The sequence below is a fragment of the Martes martes genome, assembly GCF_963455335.1.
Source record: "Martes martes genome assembly, chromosome: X".
Lineage (NCBI taxonomy): Eukaryota > Metazoa > Chordata > Mammalia > Carnivora > Mustelidae > Martes > Martes martes.
Window position 1 is genome coordinate 5,576,149 of NC_137897.1, and position 17,456 is coordinate 5,593,604.

At 52.1% G+C, this 17,456-nt stretch overlaps 1 protein-coding gene across 1 annotated transcript in view; it reads right to left on the reverse strand.

The window, feature by feature from the left end:
* ANOS1 (anosmin 1) overlaps nucleotides 1–17,193 on the reverse strand; it is a gene marked incomplete at its 5' end in the record, with an annotated part of 172,503 nt that extends 155,310 nt beyond the window's left edge. The window contains one exon of the mRNA XM_080795728.1: nucleotides 16,987–17,193. Within this exon, the coding sequence (XP_080651854.1) occupies nucleotides 16,987–17,193 (207 nt within the window). The remainder of the gene's footprint in view (nucleotides 1–16,986) is intronic.
* Between the last annotated feature and the right edge of the window lie 263 nt (nucleotides 17,194–17,456).

Below are 17,456 nucleotides of genomic sequence, written 5' to 3' on the forward strand. Positions count from 1 at the left end.
GAGCACAGTGTCTCACTCCGGCCCATCTGTTTCTCCATCTTGCTGACAACAACTCGTCCCTTGTCTGCCTTAATTCTTAGAGCATATGTTTGCATCATAAGGCGGCACTTGTTCACCGTAACGTAGACCGTTTCAGATCCAACGGTCCAGCGTTAGGTGAAAACGGACAGCTTCAGGAAGTGTGGAACGGCCACGCATTCACAATGAGACGGTTCTCGGGCAACGTAACAAGTCTATTCTCAGCCTGTTCTTTCTACGCTACGTCCATACCCTCAACCTGATGTTTTATTTTGTTCCATAACTGGACCTTGACTACTTATGAACTGTCCTAAGGCTCCCCTTGAGGAGTCTTCATCCTAGACCTCCGTCCCTGAACACACATGGTCAGAGGAGGCACCCATGGGCTCCTTCCCCCATCAACTTGGAACCACCACCTAGGTTTCAAAAGAGCAAGCAGCCAACACCTATTCCAATCCTCTCCTTTGACAAATGAATGCAATGAAAGTGACTACGTCCTCAGTTACGTTTCTGTGTGGGAGCCACCGCGGACTCCTGTTTCGTAAGCTAGTCCTTAAGAAATTCTACGTGACCCTGAATGAGGGATGGCTGGTTGGAAGAAGAATGCGGGTCCAAGAGGCAGAGAACGGAGGACCAAGTGCGAGAACCCGGCACATCTTACCGAGCAGAGAGAAGCACGAGAGGGAAAGCGAGCACGTAGACAAGCTGACATCACTGGTTCTCAACGTGGGGCCCCGAGACCAGAATCATGGGCCGGATGCTTGTCAGACACGCAAGTGCTAGGGTCTCACTGCAGACCTGCAGCATCAGAAGCGCCGGGGCGGGTCCAGGAGCTGCGTTGTGCTAGGCCTGCTGGGCGACTGTGACCTTCGCTCCAGCTGCAGAACCTCAGGGAAGGAAGAACAATTCCCGGGACTCTGCGATCCCCGACTCCATGAACAATCCCTCCAAATCGTTCTTTCTCCTCTGTCTCCACGTGTGCCAAGGAGATGGGGTCCCCCGCCCAGCGTGCCGATGTCTCCTCGCATTCCAGTTACTGAAACCGTGTTCTGCGTCCGGCAATAAACCGACCTCTGGACGAGTGTGCGCGTGCACGCACGTGCTCAAGCCTGTGTCTGCACAGGTTGCTCAAGGCGAGGACGCCCGGCACAGACCAGACCAGGGTGGCCTCCGCTCTGGCTCGGCCTCACCTCTGCCTACGAGCCTCTTTGTAAGAAACAACTCTGGGAAGATGTGATGTATTGCTCAGAGGACAAAAAGCAAAAGGAGTTTAAAGGCACTCTCCAACCTCCCTATTTTTCACAATAGAGGCTGGACAGATGTGAGGCTTGACAGGTGTGATCTGTTGTCCCTAATAAGCAGTTCCCACAAGGCACATTAACGCCTGGCTTCCGGCAAGTTGACCAGCAGAGGATTAATTTCAAGTTATTGAGCTAATGACTTACAAGCATTAACAGCAGCCAGAGAGAAGCTGTTTCCAGAGAGCAGGAGCTGAATTCTCCTGCTGTTACAGCAAGAACCATTTGAAAATTTCTACTTGCACAAACATTCAATGCTTCGTAAAGGAGAATGATTTTTTTCCATTCGCCTTCGTACAGAATATATTAGTAACATGTTTTATAATACATTGAGTCCTAAAAGTACTTATTCTAATACGAAAGCAAAATCTACCACCTTGTTATACACTTATAGGCCAGAAGAGTCAAGATTTAGTTGACGTCTATTTGTAGCGGGGAAAACCTAAACAGAAAAGAAAAAATACTAGAACGACATGTTTTTCCCATTCTAATGGACTTGAAGTCAGATTTTTGTCACATTGTCTGCTTGTGATATATGCTTTTTCATGGTGCTAAGTTATGTGTTATTCATTAGAGACCGCAGAATAATTAATCAAACTAAAATCAAGCACCTTGTAGTCAATTATACCCTGACTTATAGGAGAGTCTAACCCATTCATCACGATTCTGGGTTATTTTAATATGAACTTCAAAAGACAGCATGCTTTAATGAGAGCCCACTTGAGAAAACATGATGAATTAAACGTGATACAAGGCTAACAGAAATAACCCCAAGAAAAGACTGCACTTTCCCAAAAAATCAATTCCATGAAAAATGTGTGTTACCTGCAGAATTATAAGCACCTAGCATCTGGGAAGTCAGGTATGTTTTCATAATAGAGTAGATGACCTAGAATTCAATGCCCTTTTCTCCTTACACAATACTTATCCAGGATTTCAAATTTCAAGTAAAAATACTACTGAATCTATTCTTAGGCCTCATAAGAGAAGAGAAAATCTCCAAGTGACGAATGCATGTAAGACATCTGAATTCCATTCTCTCTCCACAGAACTAAGCATTGTCAAAGACATTTCAGAGAGTAAGTTTCTGAAATTGAAAACTGGAAATATTTTAATTTACTTTTTTCTAAAATAAATTTTAATTTTTAGAGCAGTTGTAAGTTTGTACCAAAGTGACAAGAAAGGTGGTGGGATTTCCCAAGTCCTCTGCCCGTACACCTGCACGGCCACCCCGGTCTTCAACACCCCCCACCAGAGGGTACATTTGTTACCACTGGTGAGCGTCCACTGACACAGCCTGTCCAGCAAGGGTCCGTAGCTTACACTCAGGTTGACGCTGGGCATTGGGTGTTCTGTGGATTTGAGGAGACGTATGAAGACAGGGATCCACCATTCCAACAGCACATAAGGACGGTCACTGCCCTCAAAATCCTTACTACTCACCCGACTCATTCACCCTTCTCCCATCCCGAACCGACAAACGCTTAACTGTCCACGGTCTTACGAGTTCTGCTTTTTCAAGCATGTCATATATTTGGAATCATTGTATTGAGCCTTTTCAGATCGGCGTCTCTCCCTTAATAACAGGCATTTCAGTTTCTTCACGTCTGTCTGTGGCTTGATAACTCATTCCGTGTCAGCACTGAGGAGTATCTGATTGTCTAGGTGGACCCCAGTTTGTTTATCCATTCACCTACTAACGGCATCTTGGTTGCTTCCTAATTTTGGTAATTATGAAGAAAGCTGTATAAACATCCATGCCAAGATTTTAGAAACATGAATCCTCAATTCATTTGGGTAAATACCGAAGAGCACAATTAGCGTATTGTATGAGAACAGTATGCTTCGTGTCACGTTAAAAAATACAATTTGACAGAGTCAATTTAGGATCTAATTGGGTTTATGAAGCAGTTCGTGAACACAGGCAGCATGCCATGTGGTAAGAGAGACGCTCTGATGGACGGCACGAAATGGAAGGTTTGCAAAGGAAGAGGGTAGAACGGGAAGTTCTTAGGGAAGGAGAGGGAGGATGACACTTGCTTCTGGGAAGTGTCTGGATTCTGGATTTGCACCGTGTAGATGACATCGCTAGGGCAGATCAGGAAATTTCAGGTCCAACTGTTAAAAGCCCCCGTTCCTGGGGTAGGTTGAAACTGCCCGTGAGTCTTGGACTGCTGTCCGGGAAGGCAAGTGACTCCCATTTGCGGCTTGCCGTCTCTGATGGTCTGCTTCTTTCAACGCAGACGGCCGAGCGGTCTTCCGTCATCCCGGCCGGGAACGGGGGCTCCTGTCGCTCCACGTCCGGGGCAGCGCTGGCCGCTGGCCGCGTGGCAGATGCAGGCCATGCTGGCAGGCACGGAGCAGGAGCTCATCGTCCTTTTCAGGTGCGTTTCCCAAGGACCTCTGGCACGGAGCGCATCTTCTCCTGTGCTTGTTTGCCACCTGTATGCTTCCTCTGGTGAGGGGTCTGTGGAGGTCTCTGGCCTCGGGTTGTTTAAATTCGGCTCCCGGACCAGACCGTGAAGCACCAAGGTTCAAGGGGACACACGACTCATTTTCGAATCCCCAGATTTTCGGGATTCATTTGGTGCCCCGCTCACCTTAACAGCAACGGTCAAAACTGCTGGGAAGCCACCTCCCTGAGAGGTGCTGCTCGCACTCAGTTCCATCGTAGTGGGACCCGGTGAAACAGTTCGACCCACTCACTGCCCCCATGTTCGAGGTCAGGAAATGGAGCAAACGGCAGAGAAACGGTCTCAGAGAAGGTTCAAAGACAGAACTTCTTCCAAAGGAAAAGCAGTTTACTTGCAAAGAAGTTCCAAGAGAAGCAGACTTTAGGACCAGCTCACAAAATTAAAAAAAAAAAAAAAATTAGAAAATTTTAAATTAGCAGGTATTTGAAGGAAAAAAAAAACCTGTATTTTCTTTTCTCTTTTTTTTTAAAGATTTTATTTATTTATTTGATAAACAGAGATTCCAACTAGTCAGAGAGGCAGGCAGGGAGAGAGAGGAGGAAGCAGGCTCCCTGCTGAGCAGAGAGCCCGATGCGGGGCTCGATCCCAGGACCCTGGGATCATGACCTGAGCAGAAGGCAGAGGCTTTAACCCACTGAGCCACCCAGGCGCCCCACACCTGTATTTTCTTCAAGGATTACATCCACAAGTTCTAGGACATATCCTCAGAATCAGCACGATTACTTTTTTAACTTATATTTTAGGTAGTTAACATACACAGCAACATTGATTTCTGGAGCGAAATTCAGTGCGGAATCAGCATTATTAGAGAGAGAGAAGCAGTTGTTTCCTTTCAGAAGAATGTCTGCCGTCGAATGGAAGGACAGCATTTTTTCTTTCGAATCGCATTTCATAGAAACACGTGCCTTTTCTTGTGTAAATTCTCCAGTGGAGGCATAAATGAGCACCTTTCCAACTCCCACGTTGTACGTAGAACATGGTGAATGCAATCAGCTTGTTCGTTTCTGTCTCCGAGTTTCTTTCTTCACCCAGGACACATAAATATGTAATAAAGACACGTATACTGTATATATATATGTGTCTCAAGATTTCAACACGCCTACCTAAATACAGACACGGATGGAGAGACCCATACAGATCCAGAGAAATGTAAAGTAGAAAGAGAGAGAGCTACCCTAGGTCAGGAGGGGTGATTTTGCCCCACGGCATGTCCTGATTTCAGTATTTGGACAGATAGCTGCATAGCTAGATACAGATTTTGTTTGTTGGGACTGGGGTGGGAGGGATACTACTGGCATCCGGTGGGTAAAGACCAGAGAGGCAACTGAACATCCTAAAAGGCACAGGACAGCGCCACAACACAGAACTATCTGGCCCAAAATATCAATACTGCCAAGACGGAGAAAGCCTGAGCTAGGCACGGATGCGTAGTACAGAGACGGACGTATATATGCAAATAAAAACATTCTAAGTAATCTCTACACCCAATGTGGGGCTAGACCTTACAACCCCGAGATCAAGAGTCACACGCTCTACCGACTGAGCCCGCTAGAAGCCCCACGTGCATACAAACAAAACTTTCAGCCCTAATTTCATACGGTTGCTCAAAAAAGGAGTCTCCTTTTTTTTTTCCCTGAAATTGTGGCGTACATAATGGGACAAGACTGTACAAATCTTGCCCTCCTAAAAATAGGTTCCAAATATTATACAAGTCCACGGCTCTTGAATAATAGATCAAAATACAAATGGATGTCTGTTGTAACATAGTCTCACCTCTAAATATGTTTTTCCTGCCGTCCGTGTAACATTTAACAAGTGAATACATTCCGTCCAGAATTTGTTTAATTTCTCTGCAGCTGTGAGGACATGATCTCATAATCCCGGATAGAAAAATGTGCACACAACAACAACACAGGAAAGCAGCTCCCCACGTTCTTTGAGATTCTGGCCCAATGGGAAAATAACTTCCCAGATGTAGGCCATTTCTGGAATGATCAGCAAATGGGTTTGGCTGGGCTGCTTTCAAACTGGTACAGCCAAGTGTCAAAATAAAAAGAGAGGGGGAGGTGGCGGGGGACCGAACGGGAAAATGCATTTCTAGTCGAAGATGTGGTGTACGGATTCACCAAACCTCCGCTGAGGGCCCCCCATGGCCCAGGCATTAAGAAAGGAACGGCAGGGTCCATGCGTTAGGACTGTAAGGACGCGGTTCTGGTTCCAAAGGGCTGCGACAGCCCGAAACACGGAAGCCAAAATGGGAGAGAAAATGCCCACCTTCAAACAATGACCGCTCCTAATGGTGGACAAGATCTGTGCTTATTTCTCGGCAAGTCTTACCACTGAAGAAATGAAAAGGCGTCACGGTTACCATACACAGCACAGCCACCCCGCTCCAAGTTTTGTCTCGTTGTTTCGGAAAGGAATCAGGAGCGCCTGGGCGAGGCAGGCAGTTAGGCAACCCACGGCTGGTTTCTACTCCGGTCGTGGGAGTGAGCCCTGGGTCGGGATCCACGCTAAGTGCAGAGTCAGCTCGAGATTCTCCCTCTCTCCCTCTAACCCTCCCCCACCAACACTGTGCTCCCTCTCGCGCGCGCTCTCTCTCTCTCTCAAATCGATAAATCTTTTTTAAAAAGTAATCAGTAACTTCTGTATAAACTTAACACTCTCATAATGAACAGGCTTCACCTCTAGGCAGCGAGCACCAAGTTTGTGCTATGACGCAATCCTTAACTTGCCCTTTTCCTGAATCACCCCCAGAGCAGGCCTGTTGGGCAACACGGTTTTCAGCCCCAGGGCCCGGACACCCCCGCAGCTCCGTGGAGCTGGGGTGGTCTTCTGCTCCCTTCATAAAAGGCTGTTCCCCTACGGGGCGCAAAACACGGCTCACTGGGGGACATGGCCGTCCGGCAAGGGCTGGCCATGGTGGAAAGCGGGTGGAAATCTGAGTTATCGCAAAAGAAACTATTTCATGGAGGTTTGTTGGGAAACATTACTACATTTCCAAATGCAGGGGATATTATTATTATTATTATTATTATTATTCCCTCATGATTATCAAGTTTCTTGGTATCTGCATCCTACAAAGCCGCTCACTGGCTAGAATGCCAGCGAATGGTCCTGAAATGCCCAGCTTCTCCGCACATCTGGTTTCTTACACCAGCACTCGGGGAACCTGTCTTGGGCACAGGCAACAGATCAGTATAAGGTATGTGCCTTCTTTTAAATCTCTCCTGGCATTTTACGTTTGCACGTCTCTTTGTCAATTTTCTTTGTAGTCCACAAAGTGTATCAGTATACATTTCAAGAGTGCCCTTCCTAGCAGTGGGGTAGGCACTGAAAGGAGCGGAGACATTTATTTAAGTCTAAAAAAGGGCTGTTTCTCAGTTATGTGTTACTAGAAAATTAAACAAGAGTCGAGGCACATACACGGCATGAACAATGACGCCAATCCAGCAGGGACGCAGTGAGTACGTAAAACCACCTTGAACCTGAAAGCTTGAATTTTGTTTGCATTTAGAGTTTCTCAACTGTTTTAGCCTTTCTTTCAAAGGAGCTGTCAGTAAGTAACCTCCCAGCTAAGAACATAAGCCATCTGGTTTGTTTCTAGATAAGCACATCACTGGCATTGCCAAATAATTTTATGTGTTTCAAACATATGAATTATTAATGCATTATAATATTGTAGTGGATGAAAAAAAGGTGTAAAAATAAGGGGAAAAAAGCCCCTGAAATTTGTAAGTAAGTGAATTCCCAATATTCCTCTAGCCCCATGTGCCAGTATGATTAATGACATTTTTGGAAAGTGACGCATTGCTTTGCAAAATTAATGTCTCTTCTTTCATTAGAGGGACTCTTGCATTTTTATTTCTGGACGCATGCACTCATCACTTCTTTGGACATAGCAGACATTAACTATGACATTTTAAAAACCATCCGTGATGATTAGAAGCTAAATTAAGGGAAATAAGCATTCTTGTTGGCTGGAGATCCTGGGCAAACCACATAGGAAAACGCACTTCCCCAAGATAAAGATTCGGGTCACTATGCATTCTACAATCTGTGTGGTGACAACCTATCCACCTTACCTTTCAAAGAAAGCAGGCAATATGAAAAACAAAATTATGTACTTCTGAGGTCATTGAAATAATGCTTTCTCAAGTTGGTGGGATATTAATAAGTTGGAGAGTAAAAAGCATTTTAAGTGACAAATGTTACAATTTCAAACAAAAAGGTAAATACCATGTGAATTTAAAGGTTCCCTCTCTGGATAGGCTACGGTTTCTCAGACCCCCCTCAGGATAGATTTGAGCCCTCGGGGTATGAAAGAATGACAATTTGTCACCATGTTCTTCTCATGGGCAGCCGTCCTCACTGTGCAATCTGGTGTCTTACAGAGAGGCTGGAAAGCACCGTAAAGCATAAACGCACTCCCAGAACCAAAACGAAAGCAAAGAGAGCCAGCATGGAGCGCACTGCGAGTTCCTGGAAGTACCTGTCACGTACACACCAGCCACAGTCGCCACTTGCAAATACCTCAAACGTGTCCCACCGCTGTTCGGAAGCAGGAGACAAGAGCAACGCACAAGTCCCCAGACCGCTGCGCCTCCCGGACAGCAACTTCAGACCCTACGGCACGAAGGAGCCCAGCGAATTCCAGAACATTTGTGCAAGGATCATAGTTGTGGTCTGCCGTGTCGCTGGACGAGTCAGAGTGCTGGTGGACAGACACAAAATCCACTCGCAGGACAAAAACAACGCTTCGTCTAGGAGGTGATGACCGCACACTAAACCGCCAGGTATGACGATTTAAGTGATACGCGATTATAATCATTTCTTTCTTCAGTTCAGAACTCTCTGCAACTCTTTGCTTCAACGTCTGTCTCTCTCACGAGCAGAAAATGATGCTTTGGAAGGCAGGAGACACATCTCGCTTGTGCTGGGTTCCCTAGAACCCAAGATCCTTGAAAGGGGATGGTCTCTGACATTCTTATTGACTGGAAGAAAAATGTGGATGGTTAAATGCACAAGGGATGGGTGTTGATGGACTGGTATTTTTTAAGGCTTTTTCCACCACATCATTACTCTTTCGATTACCCACAATTGTGCCTCGAGGAGCCAACGAGAAATGGAGGGATATTTCCCCCCAAAACTGCATGATTCTCAACTACATCACAGTTGGTATTTGCACTCTGTCTTCTCTCACTGTTAATAACCTGAGAAGCAGGGTCATTTAGTGTAAATATTTGGGAAGATGAGGACGAGTGCTTGGGTTGTGGCTGTGAAGCCGTGGTTACCTCACTTCCAGACCTTCGGTTTTCTTATCTGTGAAAGAGAAACAGCGCTCGCTCGTGACCTCACAGAGCTGCTACGGAGGTCAAACAGGTATTTCAGGTGACACTGTTGTGTCAACACCGAGACGCTGTACAATGCACTGCTGAGTACGTTCTAACCTGCGGCTCGGTGATTCGGGAGAGTTTCTTCCTCTGGGGCCACCCCCACGAGGTCAGGCTGGGTCCTGCCGGAGGCACGACGGGGAGGCCACGGAACGGGCAGCCGCCTTGCACCTTCTTACGTTCGTGGAAGGCTCCTTCTCAGGGGCGCGGGCGGGAGCTCCATGAAGATCAGATGAAGACCACCGCACCTGTCGGCAGCGTGGCCAAGCGCAGCAGGGAACGAGGAAGAAGATGGTGCACACACCTGCAGGTGTCACGGCCGGGGCTCGTTCCCACCCTGATCCGCACAACAAGGGACGTGAGCTCTGTTCCAGCTCCCGGGGACAAGTTCCCCAACGCTGGCTGCTCGCTGAGGACCTGACCCTCTATCCCGTCCAGGAGGGGCACTCAGAGTCCCCGACACACAGACCAAACGTGCCAAGACTCTGGGCGTACTCATGGGGCTGGTTGCTCTGGGCGGGAGGAAGCCAGCGTTTGCGGGTCAGCCCAAGAGTCACCTCCCCTGGGACGCTTTCCCTATAGGGCTACGCTCCTTCCCCAGAGATCTCATACGAATAACCACCCCTGCAGTCACGCGCGGACCGAAGCTGTTTCCCAGTCTCGGCCCGTACTAGACTCTACGATCCCGGTGAGCAGGAACCTGACTCGTAGTCGATCTTGGAAAGCGCAGGAACCCACCTGTACTCGCGGAAACGAATGGAACAGATCCAAGCGCTGCTTGACCTTTTGTACTGAAATCATCGGGAGACACAGACTAAATCCAAGTAGCAGAACGTGTTCTGACTCGAAGGGCTTCTTCACCGAGAGAGCTTTTTTAATTTGTATAAAATCTCGGGATTTTTTTCCCGGGCTAGAGGGAAGACACCTGAGGGTTCCGAGAGCCGGTTCTCCTTCTCTGCGTCCCGCTACCATCTGCGTGTGCCTGAACGAGTCATTTCTAAAGGCACCGAGTCGTCCGATCTAAAACACAACGGTGTTGACTTAGATCAGGGTAACTCCTACGGCCGGTGTCGGACTCTGGGTTTCCGAGAAGCCGAGGCTGAAAAGGGGCTTCCTGCCTACGTGCTATCTTGGGAGAAGCCCTCGGTGGAAACAGAGAAGGAAGCCGGAGAAGGAGCGGAGGAGGGAAGGGATGTCAGCTGGAGACCTGCAGAAGCCTGGTCCCGTGACGGGCGAGCACAAACGGCACCGAAGAATTATTCCCACAGGAGGCTGGCCTCCTGTGGCCTCCAGCTGGGAGCCAAGGGCGAGATCTGCCCTCACCACTGCTTTGCCGCCAAGAGGGCGCCCATCGGAGAAAGGTTAGTCTCCGAGGGGGAGCAGCCGTAAGCCATCAGCCACTGGTACAGAAGCTGGGGTTAAGGAGGGGAGGGACAGGTCACCAACAGCATCTACTGAGAAGGAACAGGTCTATGACCTATTTTCAGAATTTCAGAGAATCCAAAAGAAATTGCACGTTTTCTAAGATGATGGTCCCCAGGTAACTAAAAGGTCAGGAAGACGTCTTTATCGCTCCGCTCGGTCATGCGGGCGACCTCCTGCTGATGGGAAGCTTGAAAGAGTTGGGGGTATCTTTGATTAATGAAAAGAGGAGAAACTAGGTCATCCTTAACAAATGCCATATGTTGACAGACTACACACTTCCACACTACGGGGTCCAGAGCACGTGAACAGACGTGTGCGAGGCAGCCGAAGCTGGAACTCGAAAGGCCTGGGAGCTCGGACGCGTCTTCCAAAGGCTAACGTATGCAGTCATTTGCACAAGGAGATGGCGATGGGGGCATCTGCGATTTCCCGGTCCTGTGTTTCATATATAAAATGCATTCTGAGCCTATCAATGTGCTGCACTGATTGTGGTCCAAGCCCTCACCCTCAAAACTGTGTGAAATTCTGTAAAGCACTGCCAAGTTATGCAAAGGAACCTCTCACGCCTGAATTAATACAAGCAGAGCCCACTAACCCCTTCATAAGCTTGTCCAACTCCACAGTTTTATTTCTTAAAGGATTTATTTTTATTTTTATAAAATATACACCAGCTCTCATTTGGTGTATTTTTTATTTATTTTATTATGATGATGATGATGATGATGATGATGTTATATTAGTCACCATACAGAATATGATTTGGTTGATTGGTTGGTTTTGTTTTTTTAAAGATTTTATTTACTTATTTGACAGAGACAGCAAGAGAGCAAATACAAGCAGGGGGAGTGGGAGAGGGAGAAGCAGGCTTCCCACAGAGCAGGGAGCCCTATGCGGGACTCGATCCCAGGACCCTGGGATCATGACCTGAACTGAAGGCAGAGGCTTAACCCACTGAGCCACCCAGGTGCCCCTTTAATGTGTTTTTTAAAAATGTTTGTAATAGTCACAATAAGATAAACTTTTAAACCACACTCAAGGAGCACCGCTTCATTAAAAACACAAAAATTTTCCCTGAATAGCCTAATGCTTAGTTTTTGTTAAATTCAGAAATTCTTAGAAAGACAGCCAGAGATCCAGGGAACCCAGACCAGGAAATGTAAATGCCAAAGCAGACGACGGCCCTTCTTTCGGGAACTCTCCAAACCCTCGGCCACTGTGGCGAGTAACTAGTCTCCCTTGAGGGTGCAGAGACACACCAAGGCTGGGTGAATTCACCACGGAAGTGCCCTCCAGGAGTCTCTGGGCCTGGGCTGATGTGCGGCTGCTGAGGGGTTTTGATGCAATCATTGTTTATTTGCTTTTTCTTGGCAGAGATGCTGGTCCCCCTAGTAGAAGGAGCTGGTCACCAGCTTAGTTCTCCCCTTGCCAAACCAAACAGCTTCAATTACCGTAGGGGAAGCCTCTGATCTCTCTCATCGGCTACCTAAGCGTGTCTATCCGTGGTATTTTATAGGCTGAATAATGTCCCATTAAACAAGAATCTCTTAGCACTAATAAAATTCTAGACCCACAGGGCCCAGGCTGCCAGCAACCTGCTACTTATCTTCCAACGAGAAGATCGACTTTTCCCCCGAGCAGTGCCGAATTCTGGGGAAAAAGCAGATACGTTCCCCGCTCGTCTGCTGTACACGAGCTATGACTGTGTTGTACATGACCTCCTACTCCCCTGAGCCTCCTTGGAGATAACACAGGCACAGGGAGAACAGGTTCCGGGTCTCCTAATGCTTAGTGCCATGACTTTATCGGGAAGGCTCGAGACTGGCTTGCGTGGTTGCCACAAGGAGCAGAACCAGGGCAGACGAGAGTGCTCTCTGCTCGGGCGCATCCCAACTAGTGTAGGAGAGGGAGTCACTCTGACGTTAAATGAGATTCACTGAGAATGACAGAGTTCATTTCAATGTTCCCTCCTTTCCCTCCTCTTTAATATCCTCTCGAAGCTGAAAAAACAAGGGGTAGAGGTTATTCCCAAGTGAACGTGGGTGGGTGTCGTAAGCGTGGACACTGTGGAAAACCCTATGAGGGACCCCCATAACCCTATGAGGGACCCCTCCACTTAAGCAACCGGGTTCTTAAGGGTTCTGCACCCTTGAGGTACAAAAATCTACACCAGGGCCGCTTCGTGGACATAGGCCCAAAGCATGTGGTCCATGCTTAGGGGGACCGATGACGGGCTTAAAGCTCCGTGGCCAGCATACTGAGATCTCGAAGACTGTATCCTGGAGGGGTGTCACACGGGCAGAGTCTGATGGAAAACCGGAACTCGTTCTGGAGACCCCCAGATTCTCCACCCAGCCTCTCCCTCCCACTCCTTGCGCTAAAATGACTATCCTACCCCGGCCCCTGCGGGGACCTGGACCAGGGTCCAAGGAGCCTGTGACGCACGCGGGAGGCAGAGTGTTCCAGGACGCCGTGGAGGCTGTCCTCATCGCACGCAGGGAAGCAGCACCGTGGCTTTGGTGGGCGGGCAGCCAGAGTCCAGGCCTTCCGGGGAGCAAACCCATCCCTGGGGCAGGTATCTGCCAGTGAGGAGGCTGGACTTGGGGCTGCCTATGTGCTGTCGTGTGAACAGGGAGAGGGGGGGATCCCCGGCTCGACCTCCTGAACACGACACCCAGAACAAGGCACAAGTCATGGGTCTAGAAGCTTGCAGAAGCGGGTGCCAAGCACGCGTTCTGTCTGAGCCAGCACGCAAGCACCTGCAGACCACAGGCTCCTGTGAGGTCTACGAACATCCCACAGGACCCTCGCGTGGGGCTGGGCATGCCACACCATGGGCACCTTGGGGGAGGGGGCTCTCTCTTCCCCCTCCCCACCTGCCTGAGTCTCGCCTGTGCTTCCAGCCATCTAAGGCACCCTCCAGGCCAGGAAACAGAAATTGTGAAATGCCTCGGAGCCGGGTGCAAGTGAAATGCTCCGGCGTTGGCACATAGCACTGGCACGGAATAATATAAAGAGAAAGAGTAAATCCACACTCATCACTGAGCCCACTCGTTCAGAGCCCAGCTGCACCATCTCTTAGCTGTATGAGTAACCTGCCTTCTCAGCACCTGTGTTTGCTTATGAGCTAGAAACAAACAGCGCCGCCGTGGGGAGCAAAGGAACTAGGCCTTGTAGGGCTCCTAGAACAGAGGCCAGTACTGACTCATCTCCCGGTTAGAGTTAGCCCCCTTGCCACCATCACTCCAGTAACCGCAACACCAGCTAGGACCTCCACCTTGCCGGGCAGGTTCTTGTCCTCCCCGGGACACACGGGAGGCTGGACGTTCCGGAAGGCGATCGGCCCAAGTGACCCATCCGCATAGGGGCAAGATCGGCCTGGTTCCAAAGCTCACGCCCCCCGCTCCAGACCCCACAGCCCAGATCTCCTGTCCATTCTCGGACAGAAGGATGTCCTTCGCAACCACCTTGGTTAGTGGGATATGAACGACGCTGTGCATGTGGCAGGTGCTGACATGAAGGCACAATGTGGCCAGTGCCCTGCACACGGGGCTGGGAACAGATACCCCGTGAGGTGCTGACTTGCACTGTTTCTTTCCACGAACGGAGCCAGCATTTAGCAGGCACGTGCAGCAGTTCACCATCCGAGATGACATCCGGAACGCTCCCAGGTCAGGAGCTGGGCCAGGGCATTCAGGAATCCCCCGTCACCGTTCCCATGCCCACGCATCAGTAATGAGTCACTTGGGCGCCCGGGCCTGGCTGCGGGCCGCAGGGCAGACAGGTGAAGCCCGCCCGGAGAGCAGCAGCGAAGGCCCCAGCTGAGCAGCGTCACTGCTCAGGGCCGGAGGCTGGTAAACCTGTGCAGCTGGGGCACAGACCGCGAGACTCCTGCGTCCCTCTGCAAGCCCGTGGGCCACTCCAGAGAACTGCCCCTGCAGCTCTGAGCCTCTGTCCACACCGTGATCACACAGGTTAGGGTCTCCACAGCCAAGCCCTGGCAGCTGTCACATCTAAGCGTCCCCACGCTAGGCTGGCCTCAAGGACGGAGACAGGCCTTCCATCCTTAAAGAGAGGCCTAGTGCTGCGGGACAGAAGTTGAAAATGGCCACCTGCTCCGGAAAGAGCCTTCTGCTGGGCCTTCTTTGCACACGGGGGTGGGGTGACCCTGAGAGAAGGGGCACGTCCGCAAGCTTCGTCTCGCCCCGCCTTTCCTGACTCTTAATAAACACCACGTGCCCTGTAAGGAGTTGGCAGCAGCTGACTCCTCCATCATCTCCCAATTATTTAACAAGGGGGAGGGACAGGGAAGCTTGAGGGTTTCTAAGGAGAGTGTGTCGCTGCCTTTTCAAATCTTAGGAAAACATAATCCCTGCAATTTAGGTAAATCAGATGGGCATTACCAGGTTAGGGTTAACCCTCCACGAGTGGCTTGGCAGTTGATGGCAAAAACAGCAGTTCCTAAGTCCTAACAGTAATTTGCAGCTTATCCCACCCCAGCTAATTAAAATGTAATCAGGATTGTCTGGCGATGTGCATTCTGTCAGCGGTTTTTCTTCCGAAGAGAAATCATGCCAGGAGACCACAAGAAAAGCCTTTCATGGGAATTGGCTTGATCTAAACTGCTTCTTTAGCCGCTTAAACTGTAAAACAAATAAATTACAGCGACGGACAGTTCAATTAGAAAGGAAGAAAGAAAGAGAGAGAGAGAGAAAAGGAAGGGAAAGGAAAGACAGAGAAAAAGCAAGCAGAGATACTCTTTCCCTCCAGGAACGGGTCGTCTGTTTTGCTTTCCGTTGATGAAACAATAGTGCATCTTCCCCGGAGAGGGCCGGGCCAGGCCGGGCAGGGCAGGGCAGGGCGGATTTGAAACCAGGTGGCCGGGAGGAGCCCTCTCCAGGATGTCGGCGTCATTTCAGCACAGGACGCGAGCACTCGGGTTTCCCTTTGCCCCAACCAGGAGGGCCGCGGAGTGTGCCAGCTTCTCGGAAACCCACTACGGGTCGCTTCCCCGAGGACGCGCACCCCCGCGCACGCAGACTTGGCGAGCGGCTGCGGTCTCCGAAGATCGCGGCCGTGAGCGCCCTGCGGGCTTTCATGAGCTCGCAGGCCGGGATGAACACCCCGAAGCCTGCGGACATTCGCCCCAAACTCCGCCGTCCTCACAACCGCCTGCTCTCCCAGCTGAATGCCCAGGGCCCCCCCTGAAAGCCCCCTTCGCCCTGCCCGGTTTACTTCCTCGGACAGAAAACCTGCGGCAGGGCCCCGGTCTCCTCGCGGCCTCCGCAGTGTTCCCTGTGGCGAGAAGGACCCTGAGTCTTGGAGCAGGTGAGGCGCTAAGGAGAGGAGCGACAAGGCCACGCGGAGACCGAGAGCCCTGGAGGGAAATAAGGCGTGAGCGTGAATGAGCTCGGACGGCGCGCACTCGCGTCGCGGGGGAAGGCAAGCGGACGCGCCCCCAGCATCCCGGGTTCCCACGCAGGACCTGCGGGGACCCTCGGCGCCGGCGCTCCCCCCAAGGGACCCGACAGTGCACAGGCGCCAAGCGTGCGACCCCTTGAGCCTCCAACATCCACAGTCAGTCACACACACGCTCTTCGACACTCCAGCTGGAAGGACCTGCGAGGGCCGGGCGCAGACACCGGCCCCGGGACTCTCGTCGGAGCATCCCAGCGCGGCCCTCGCATTCCCGCGCCTCCCGGCTTCCTCCCCACACTACGCGCTGACTGAGAAGCTCCCGGGCCCCGAACTGGGGCGCGCACAGCCGCCGCCGCCACCCCCCTACCCGACACACACATTCTGGAACACACGACTCGCCGCCTCCGCGGCTCCACGGCTGGGCTGCGAGCCCCGCGCCCGCCGAACGTGAGCGCGGCGCTCCGTGGAGACGGAGGTGTCCACCCGCGGGCACCTGCGGGGCCGGGCGGGTCGCGCGGGTCCCCGAGCGCAGCTGGGCGCGCTTCCCGGCCTCGCTCCCGGTGCTGGCGGCGCCGCGGGCCCGGGAGCGCGGGGGAGTCCGCGGGACCCGCCCCCAGCCCCGAGGGCCGCGCGCCGAAGTCCTGGGAACTAACCAATGCACACACCCACCCGCGGAATCCGCAGGAGGCTCTCCACTGGGCTGTCCCCTGGGGAGCGGGGGACTTGGGGACAGACGCGCACGCTCCTCTCTCCTTCCAGGAGCCAGGAGGCGGCCGGAACGGGGGCCCCGACCGCCTCGATGGAGAGATCCACGCCGCAGGGAAGCGGGGGCCGCCGGCCGAGCCCGGCGAGAAGTTTGGGCGCCGAGGCCGGGAGGCAGGCGCCGCGCGCGCCCCCGGCCCCGGCCCGCAGCGCAGCGCAGCGCAGCGCAGGGCGGCCGCGGGCGGGCGGCGGTTCCCCTACCTGGAAGTGCTGGAGGAAGGCGGAGATGCGCGTGATCTGCAGGCTGAGGCACCTGGACGAGCAGCGCGCGCGCTGGACGCTCACGGCCGACAGGGACTCGTCCAGCCGCCGAGCCGCCGCGGCGCCGGGGCCGCCCGCCAGGCAGCCCCCGCAGGCCAGCAGCCAGAGGCAGAGGGTCAGGGCCGCGCCGGGCGCCCCGGGCTCCATGGCTGCGGGTCGGGGGCGCGGGCGCCGGGCGCTGGCCGAGGCTCCCAGCTCCGCGCCGGGGCCGCACTGCCGGGAACCTCGCGGCCGCCGCAACTCCGCTGGAAAGTTCAATCATTCAACTCCAGCCCCGCGCCCGCCCCGCCAACCTCCTCCCGGCTCGGCCTCGAGGGGTGGGGTGAGGGTGACAGGCCGCCGCGCCATTGGCTGCCAGGAAAGTGAGTGACAGGGCGGCCGGGCGGAGGGCCGTGGGCTGGTCTACCCGG